The 9,603-nt window shown below is 34.5% G+C and overlaps 1 protein-coding gene across 1 annotated transcript; it reads left to right on the forward strand.

The window, feature by feature from the left end:
• Positions 1 to 5,927: 5,927 nt before the first annotated feature.
• LOC131620108 (phosphoenolpyruvate carboxykinase (ATP) 1-like) lies at positions 5,928 to 9,401 on the forward strand. The gene is made up of 12 exons (XM_058891127.1): positions 5,928 to 6,124; positions 6,562 to 6,740; positions 6,815 to 6,968; positions 7,066 to 7,150; positions 7,247 to 7,347; positions 7,431 to 7,729; positions 7,931 to 8,104; positions 8,204 to 8,269; positions 8,358 to 8,536; positions 8,733 to 8,902; positions 8,996 to 9,164; positions 9,258 to 9,401. The coding sequence occupies exons 1-12, from the start codon at positions 5,928 to 5,930 to the stop codon at positions 9,399 to 9,401; spliced, it is 1,917 nt and encodes a 638-aa protein (XP_058747110.1).
• Positions 9,402 to 9,603: the final 202 nt, after the last annotated feature.

The following is a 9,603-nucleotide window of genomic DNA, read 5'->3' on the forward strand; positions in this document are numbered from 1 at the left end:
ATGAGGTTCTTACGGGTCTGGGAAAACTGTTCTTGGATTTGGTTTAGTGATGTCTGTAACACCCCATATTTTCTAATTTTAATTTAATCGGAAATTAAATTTTTATTTAGAATTATTTAGTATTTTCGTTGAACTAATTGGAGGAATTATGGAATATTGGTCTTTGGGCCAAGTGTGGTATTTAGTAATGAGGGGGTGTTAAGTTGTTGAGCCCATTACTAAATTATGTTATGTTTTCATAAAATAAAGAAATAAGAAGAAATTGATAAATAGTGGAGGAAAACCTAAGAGGGAAAGAAGAAGAACTCATGGACAAAAACCATTTTCGTATTCATGGTGCAACCCTCATAAAATGAGTCATAATTTTCTGCTCGTAGCTCCAAATCCAGTAATTCTTGAAGATTCAGATTCTACACGAAATTTCCTTCAATTTAATATATTAATTCGTTTCACGGAAGTTCTTGATGAGGGAGATAAGCGAGTTTGAAGATTGGAGATTCTTGCTGAATTTGAAGAAAAAAGGCTTATGGGTTTGATGGAGAAGAAGGGGAAAAGTCCGGATTCTTGGCTAAGGTAAGGGGGGACTCTTGCGATTAACATCTATCATCGGGTTATGGATAATAGGATTGATATAGGTATATTATTTCATTTCAATTGAGTCGTATGATAGAGTTTAGATTTTTGGGATGGTTGTTGATAATTATCTGTTTTAATGAATCCCATGAATTTGGTGTTGTATGATGTTTGATGATGCATAATATATGTTATAGGTGTGTATGATATATGTTGTGTGGCTATTTTGTGGTATTTGATCAACTTGAATCGATTTTGGGTTGAGGATGTGTGAAATCGCAGGTTTGTCGCAGACCTAAAAATCTGCAGAATCGCCCGTCCGCTAAGCGGGGCTATGCTCGCTAAGCGGATGCTGTTCATTTTTTAGAAAATAAAAGGGCTCTCTAAGAGGAGCCAGTCCGCTAAGCGGAGGTCCCAAAGTGGTTCGCCTCTGTGATGCTTCTCTTGAAGCGGGATTGTTGAATTTTTACCCCATAAGCGCGCTAGTGGTTGCTAAGCGGACCCTGTAGTGCAGAAAATTATTAAAACTTTGAAATAACGTATCTTTTGATTCACATATTCGTTTTAAGTGTCGTTTCGAGCATGATGAAGCTTATGAAATATTCTTTGTGTTATAATGATGAAATGAGCAGTAGCTCAAATTTATTTTTTTAAACCATGATTTGCTCGTTTTGATGAATGATGTATTGTTGACATATATGATGAAATGTGACAATATAAGATGTGTTTGAAAACATGATTATGTGATGATTGTTGAGAATTGTATAATGATGATTGGTTTGTTTTGGAAGATGTGAATACACGTATGTTCTTTATGGATGATGAGGATGAGGATTAATGCGGATACATGTATGTTCTTAATGATGATGATGATGATATGATTGTATTTGATTGATGCTAATGTATATAAACATGCTTTGATGATGATGATGATGATGATGATGATAGTTTGAGTATTGGATGATGTTACTCATATACTTGACGATGGTATAAGAATGTTTCATATATGTTTGCATTCATTCATAATCATATGTTGAGGGCTGAATCCAGATGATGTAGTGAATTCAATGAAGGGCATAATTCCCATTGTGTGGAATTTGTGCTGGTAGGGCCGTATCTTGACGATGTTGGATCGGTCGGTGGGTTATTCCCATTGATGATGTTAGTACCACATGCTTAGTGTCAGTTCATTCATATGCATGATTTTATAACATGATTGGATGTTTTCTAGTGTTATGAATATTGAAGATGTGTTGGTTGTTGTGATGATGAAACTTGTCTGAATATCTGTATATGATACAATTGGGTGAATAATGTGACTATGATGTGTTATTGTTTATGACTCTATAACATTTGTTAATTTGAATGAGACTCACCCTTACTGTTGACATTTTCAGATTGAGGAGTAGCGACCCGATTTTAGTGAGGATAGATGATAGGCTAGTTCATTAGTTCGAGTCGATGTCATGCTCTGATATTGTAACACTGGGGGGACGCTAGTATAGAGCTTTGATTGTAACTCTAGTTATTTGTTTTGGATTTATTTTATGGGATTTTGCATAGATGATGTTATGCTTATCCTTGAAGAATGTTCCGTTGTGTAGAAACATGATTATGATAATGTGATGATTTGTTCCCAAGTGGCATGACAAATGACTTATGATAAATTGGTTTAAATAGAATTGTGGCACCCTTGTTTTTATGTTTTACTCTGATTAATTTATTTAATTGTCGTGGGGTTTAGAAGGGTGTTACAATGGCCTTAGTTGTCAATTTTTGGCCAAAAAGGGGGAGAACGGGTGTGTTACTCACTCATTCAGGTGTTGGTACCCACATCTGATATCCAAACCTTGTAGAAAAAATGCTCTACCTTAAGACTGTATGGTATCTAGTTGTGACCTATGATATGAGTTATGAAGAATTGTTGTGACTTGTGGTCTGAGTTACACCATTTGTGTACTCATTATTACATATCATGCAAGTAGTTCTTCAATTAAGGGGGGAGTTGTATATCTTCTTCCTCGTGTACACCAAATGACTTCAGGAGTTTCTATCTAATAATCCTGAGGTTGCTGTTCCTCGGTGTTCAAGATCTGGAGTAGATGGTGCTGAGTCAGAGTGCTTGTTCAAGATGTCAGACAAGATGTTTTGACAACACAGGAGTTAAAGATGCTTCTGGTTCTAGACTAGACCTTTCTTTCTGTAATATGAAAGAAGAGGTCTTGAAAGTTGAAGCTGCTGCTGATGACATTCTTGGAAGTTGAAGCTGCTGCTAATGACATTGTCAGGTGTTATTTATTTTAGCCAAAAATATACCAAAGGGGGAGATTGTTGGTTCTGTATTTTATGATTGGCAGATTTTTGTAAAACAAATAATATGAAAGAAAAAGATAGGACATATTTACTATTGAGCAGGTATAGAAGATGTCCTACAAGATGTCATAACATGTTAAGTTGAAGATCGTTAACATCTGGAATAACATGTCGTTTGAAGAAGCGCAAGACATCATGCCCGCTGATTTGGAAGATTCAGTCTGTTTTGAATAATGCAGAACATTCAAAGAATATTATGCAATCTTTGAAAGGCATAAATTTAAAGTTCGAAAGAATCAAGAAGAATATTGAAGAATAAAAGACTTTCTATAATTGGATGCAATTTAGAAAGGTTTGATTGAAGACTTATTTTTTAGCAGTAGTTGTTACTGGTTTGTAACAGCAATTATGCTGCAATTAGAAGACCAAATCCAGTTGGGAATACGTTATAAGTAGAAGCATTGTAACCTAGAATTTTAGGCCATCCGAGAATAGAAATAATGTAATTATTAGGGTTAGGTCAGGTAAACTTCGCGGCCTGTGGGAAGGTTACCATTGTGATCCTCGAAGCCTGCGGGCAAGAGGAGTATTTTTCTTAAAGGAAGCTTTGAAGCAACTTCAAGATAGGAATTTGGAGAATAAAAATAATAGCAGGAGAGAAGGATATTAAGTCGTTGATACAATTCCTAGGACTAGAAACTATACAACACTATTGCGATGGTTGGGAGTGAGCAGAGGTTCTCATGTCTTAGATTGGGAAGGGACTAGGTTGACCGGAGGTTGTTTACCTATAAACCAGAGGTTGTTTACATAAAAATAGTACTACTGATGGTGATTCTCCTTCCTGGCTTGGTATGCCCCCATAGTAGGTGTGATTTCACCGAACTGGGTTAACAATTCTTGTGTTGTTTATTGTTTTTCTGATTACTACGTCTATTCCTTGCTACCTGAAAGTTGGATCAGATGTCTTAGCATCCTGTGTGACATTTGAAGTCTGACTTACCAGAATTTCACATTCCATAATATCGATGCTAGCATTTCTGAAGAAGGATTCTTGACTATGGGATGCATCATAAAAGATCAACATCAATCAATCTCAATAGCGGCCAGCAAAAGAGAAGATATCACAGTCGAGGTTGCGTTGGGAGAGGCAGTGGAAATTTGTTGGGGTCTGAGTTTGGCTAAAGACCTGCAGCTTGAAAGGATAGTGGTTAAGTCAGATGCTAAGGCGATTGTAGACTGCGTCAATTCTATCTGAAAGATTGCAGTTTTGGAGCCCGTTGTTTTTTATATTAGAGCACTTTTCAATAGTTTTAATTTCTCTTCTCTTTTGTTTCATCGTAGATGCTATAATGTGCAAGCTCATAACTTGGAAAGATTTGCGTATGTTGTTGGGTCTCGGATCTGAATTGGAGGTTATCCATCTATGGAGGCCTCTGCACTTGTACCAGATGTTGGCTTCTCTTCTTAAATGAAAATTATTTTCCCATAAAAAAAGTTAAGTAAGTTTTTTGCCTTATAAATATCTCAAATTTCATTTTTAGTCCCTATTAAAAAAATGACATCTTTTAGTCTCTATAAAAAATTGTATGCATGCAGTTTTAGTCTCTGCTATTTTTTAAAATTTTGAAAACTATTTAATTACTCTTAAAATTTTAAATTTTTGAATAATTTTTTTCATACATATTTAGAATATTATAAAATATTTCTTTATCAAATTGTAGATTTTTTTATAATGAGAAGAATTAAATATGAATTTTTTAAAATTTAAAAGATAATGAGAAAAGTAATGCAAATCTTGATTTAAAAATCAAATTTTGAATTTCTTTTTTTTTTCGATAAATTTTTATAACGTTTCTAACACGTCTGTAAAATAATTATTCAAAAATATACATCGGTTTAACAGTAAGGACTAAAACTACGTGCATAATAATTTTACGGGACCAAAATATATCATTTCTTTAATAGAGACTAAAAATAAAATTTGAGATATTTATAGGACCAAAAACATACTTAACCAAAAAAAAATAGTCAAGAAAAAGAAATATAAAAAAACTAAAATAAGTATAGATACATACTTCATGATGGCATTGCACATTGTTTGATCAGTGTTGCTTGTGGGAAAGGTTTTTTGTTTTTAGTCCAAGAACCAATGTATTTTGGAACAAAAAGAGCATTATATGCCAATTTCGGGGAGTTCGATCAAAATTTGAAGGGGGAGTGACTAAAATAAACTGGATACGTAAATTATTAGAAAACTTAAAACGGGGGAATAGGGGAAACTATAATAATTGTTAAAAAAATAAGAACTGCAAGCCAAAAATGTTAATCCAACTAAAAAAATAATTGTAAAAATCCTATTGATCGCAAGAATGAAAAGTATGTAGTTAGATGTCAATATGTGCAAAAAGCCCCAGGCATGTAAATTGCAAATAATAGCAATTTATTCAAATTTCACTACGTTGTAGTGATATAGCCACTATTTGACAATACTTTGTATTCTAGCTTTAACTAAATGCGCGTATACAAACAAGAAACAACCAATAGTGAATTCATTTTGCAAAAATAGGTCTATGGATGAAAATTAATACTGTCATGGAAACTGACTAAACAACATTTCCGTTGGATAATGTGTTGGAAATTTTCTATTCTAAGCTCTTAAGCTTAGGGATCATAGGTTTAAAAGCCACATCATCAAAACCTTCTACTTTCATTCATACTCATTCTAATTTCTTTCTTTCTCTCTTTCTCATTACTATATCTCATTACTAGGTACTTACTCTCTTCATGCTACAACCTCCAAATTATGATTCCCTCATTATTGTTGCATAGATATTTCTAATGGAAGTTGTGTCTATACATGTTTGTGTCTGTGTCATGTGTTTGTGTCATACTTTATAGGTTATAGTTATGTAACACATGCATGCATGTATTGTCGCAATTTTATGTAACTTTGAATCATAGTAAACCTTACCTGGTATAGTCTCGTGTTATAAATTTGTGTGTTGATGTGTGTCTTGTTATCGGCAGATAACTGCAAGATGTCGCCAACCAAAGACAAAGCTATAATGGAAAATATCGACGACGAGGGAAGTATTCAAACGGTTAAGGCTAACACCATTGATGAGCTTCATTCACTACAAAGGAAGAAAAATGCTATACCCAGGGCCGGATCTCAAGTTGATTTAAATACTTATTCCAGAGAAGAGCGTCACAAACAACAACTTGAATCCATCAGGTATGTGGTATGGCTAACAAATTTTCATGTTTTTGAATGTTCATTATGTTATAATAAATTGTTACATGATCTAAGCATTTCATTTTCATTATGTAAAAACTTGATTTCTTAATTAATCACTTCATTATATAAATTTGTTAATAGTATTTTTTTAAGTATTTTTTTTAGAGAAATAAATTAATAAAATAAAATATTATCGTAATTTAGCGGAATACACTTCTGTCATTGGCTTTAAATCACACTGCATATTCTATTATGTTACTGTTAAATTCTCTTGACAGAGTTTTACGGTCTATTGTAGTTTGTTCGGTTGGAAGGATTAGTTTATTCAGTTGCGTGCAAAAAATATCCGATTATACGTGAAAAAAATATATAGTACGCAAACATATCTGATAATAATTCAATGATTAATGACATGAATTAATTTGATGAAACAGTGCATCTCTAGCTTCATTAACAAGAGAAACTGGACCCAAAGTAGTGAAGGGAGATCCAGCTTTGAGATCAGAAACACAAAGAGTTGCTCATGTGCCTCACCAACGTATCACACCAACCATTGCTGTCAGTGACAGTGCCCTCAAGTTCACTCATGTTCTCTATAATCTCTCCCCAGCAGGTTCTCTTTTACTTTCTCTTTTCACTCATTTTTTATATATCGAAATTATATGCTAATGTGGAAGAATGGTGCAGAACTTTATGAGCAAGCCATAAAGTACGAAAAAGGCTCGTTCATAACTTCAACCGGAGCCTTGGCCACGCTTTCAGGGGCCAAGACTGGACGGTGTCCGAAAGATAAGCGTGTGGTGAAGGATGACCTCACTGAGAATGACCTTTGGTGGGGAAAGTAAGCATCGTTTTCATATTAAGGACTAGTTTGAATTTGAAATTCGGTTAAGGGACTGCAAGTGTAATTTTATCTAAAAAACTGTTATGTTTTGAAGGGGTTCTCCGAATATTGAGATGGACGAGCACAGTTTCATGGTGAATAGAGAAAGAGCTGTTGATTACTTGAACTCTTTGGATAAGGTCACATTTCTCACTTATAGATTAAAAACTTAATTAAGATTGAATATGAAAATGGAGAAGATTCTAATTAAGAGAATGATATAATCGAATTTGCAGGTTTTCGTGAATGATCAATTCTTGAACTGGGATCTAGAGAACAGAATCAAAGTTAGGATTGTCTCTGCTAGAGCTTATCATTCACTTTTTATGCACAACATGTAAGTTCTAACTTTGTTATTTGCATGCTCATGTTGTAACTGCGAATGTGGACTGAAATTTAACCGAATGTGCGTATTGGCAGGTGCATTCGACCAACTCCTACAGAGCTTGAGGAATTTGGAACACCAGATTTCACTATTTACAATGCAGGACAGTTTCCGTGTAATCGTTATACACATTACATGACATCTTCAACGAGCGTTGATATTAATCTTGCAAGGAAAGAAATGGTGATTCTTGGAACACAGTATGCTGGTGAAATGAAAAAGGGTCTTTTTAGTCTCATGCATTATCTCATGCCGAAGCGCAAAATCCTCTCGCTTCACTCCGGTTGCAATATGGGCAAAGATGGCGATGTTGCTCTCTTCTTCGGACTCTCAGGTATATATATACCTTCTAGAATCGTAATTGCGGTTGCAGACTACCATTTAAAAATATATTTTAAATAACCCTTGTCTGACACACGTTACATACCAGGTCACACTAATATTGTTGATAATCCTTAAAAATATTATCGTAGTTAAACGAAAGAGTTACAATGATGTTTTAACCTTTTCTTTTTCTTATCATCGTCTATACTAGGTACTGGAAAAACCACTCTTTCAACAGATCACAATCGATATTTAATTGGAGATGATGAGCATTGTTGGAGTGAGGACGGTGTCTCAAACATTGAAGGTGGTTGCTATGCAAAGTGCATTGATCTATCTAGGGAAAAAGAACCTGATATCTGGAATGCTATCAAGTTTGGTACAGGTATTAATATGAAGCTAATTTAATATCTATTTTCATCTTTAGTTACCTCATACGAGAGATATGCGTTTTGATATGTTTTTTTATCACTTGCATTATCAGTCGTGGAAAATGTTGTTTTTGACGATCATTTTCGAGAAGTTGATTATGAAGACAAATCAGTTACAGGTAACTAACAACTTTGTTTTTTAGTTGCTTTAGTTGCCAACGTTCTCTCCTGGTTGAGCAATGATAACATTGTTGTTTTGTATGGTAGAAAATACTCGCGCGGCTTATCCAATTGAGTACATTCCAAATGTAAAGTTACCCTGTGTTGGTCCTCACCCGAAGAATGTGATACTGTTGGCCTGTGATGCATTTGGCGTGCTTCCACCAGTTAGTAAACTAAGCCTATCACAGACAATGTATCATTTCATTAGTGGATATACAGCTTTGGTAATGTCTAACTCACTCTCCGATATATCTTAGTAATATCTATGAATCACTGACAAAAACACCGACATGACACTTATACTGACACGTAATGGATACTCAAACACACCTTCAACTTGAAGTGTTAGTGTTAAATAGGATACATTTATGTTTTTATGTATCTCTCATTCGTTAATTCTTATATGGATCATAAATGAAGGTGGCTGGCACAGAAGAGGGTATAAAAGAGCCACAGGCAACGTTCTCGGCTTGTTTTGGTGCAGCGTTTATAATGCTACATCCTACAAAATATGCAGCAATGCTTGCTGAAAAAATGCAAAACCATGGTGCTACTGGATGGCTTGTTAATACTGGCTGGTCTAGTGGAAGGTATATGCATTCAGGATTTTTATTAAAATGTTAATCTTTTTTCTCTATATAGAATATGAAGTTAACTTGGTTTATGCTTCTGTCAAAATGTAGCTATGGTTCTGGAAATCGTATTAAACTATCCTATACAAGAAAAATTATTGATGCTATTCACTCTGGAAGCCTCTTGAATGTTGAGTACAAGAAGACTGAAATTTTTGGACTTGAGATCCCTACTGAATTGGAGGGAGTCCCCTCAGAAATTCTCGACCCTGAGGACACGGTTAGTTTCCCTTGAACTCATGCTTTTTACATGTTATTTGAGCCTAACACTTTTCAAAATCTTTTAAGCAATGGATGTTTTGTTATTTTGCAGTGGTCAGACAAAGCAGCATATAAAGAGACATTGTTGAAGCTGGCTGGATTGTTCAAGAAGAATTTTGAAACCTTCACTGACTATAAGATTGGGGAAGACAACAAGTTGACAGAGGATATTCTTGCAGCTGGTCCAATCTTTTGAAGCAATCTTGTGTTGGGTTTCACAGAGAAGAAGACTAAGGCTGGCTATAAAATATGCTTGTAAACAATATGTAATGCTTGTAAACAATATGTATTTTTAACCGATTTTAATTAACTTTACAAACTAATTTTTCCCCTTCATAATGCTTTTTATTTCTGCATCTTCATTTGACTATTTCTAAGACAGTACAGAAACATATTTT

The sequence above is a fragment of the Vicia villosa genome, linkage group LG7, assembly GCF_029867415.1.
Source record: "Vicia villosa cultivar HV-30 ecotype Madison, WI linkage group LG7, Vvil1.0, whole genome shotgun sequence".
Taxonomy (NCBI): Eukaryota; Viridiplantae; Streptophyta; class Magnoliopsida; order Fabales; family Fabaceae; genus Vicia; species Vicia villosa.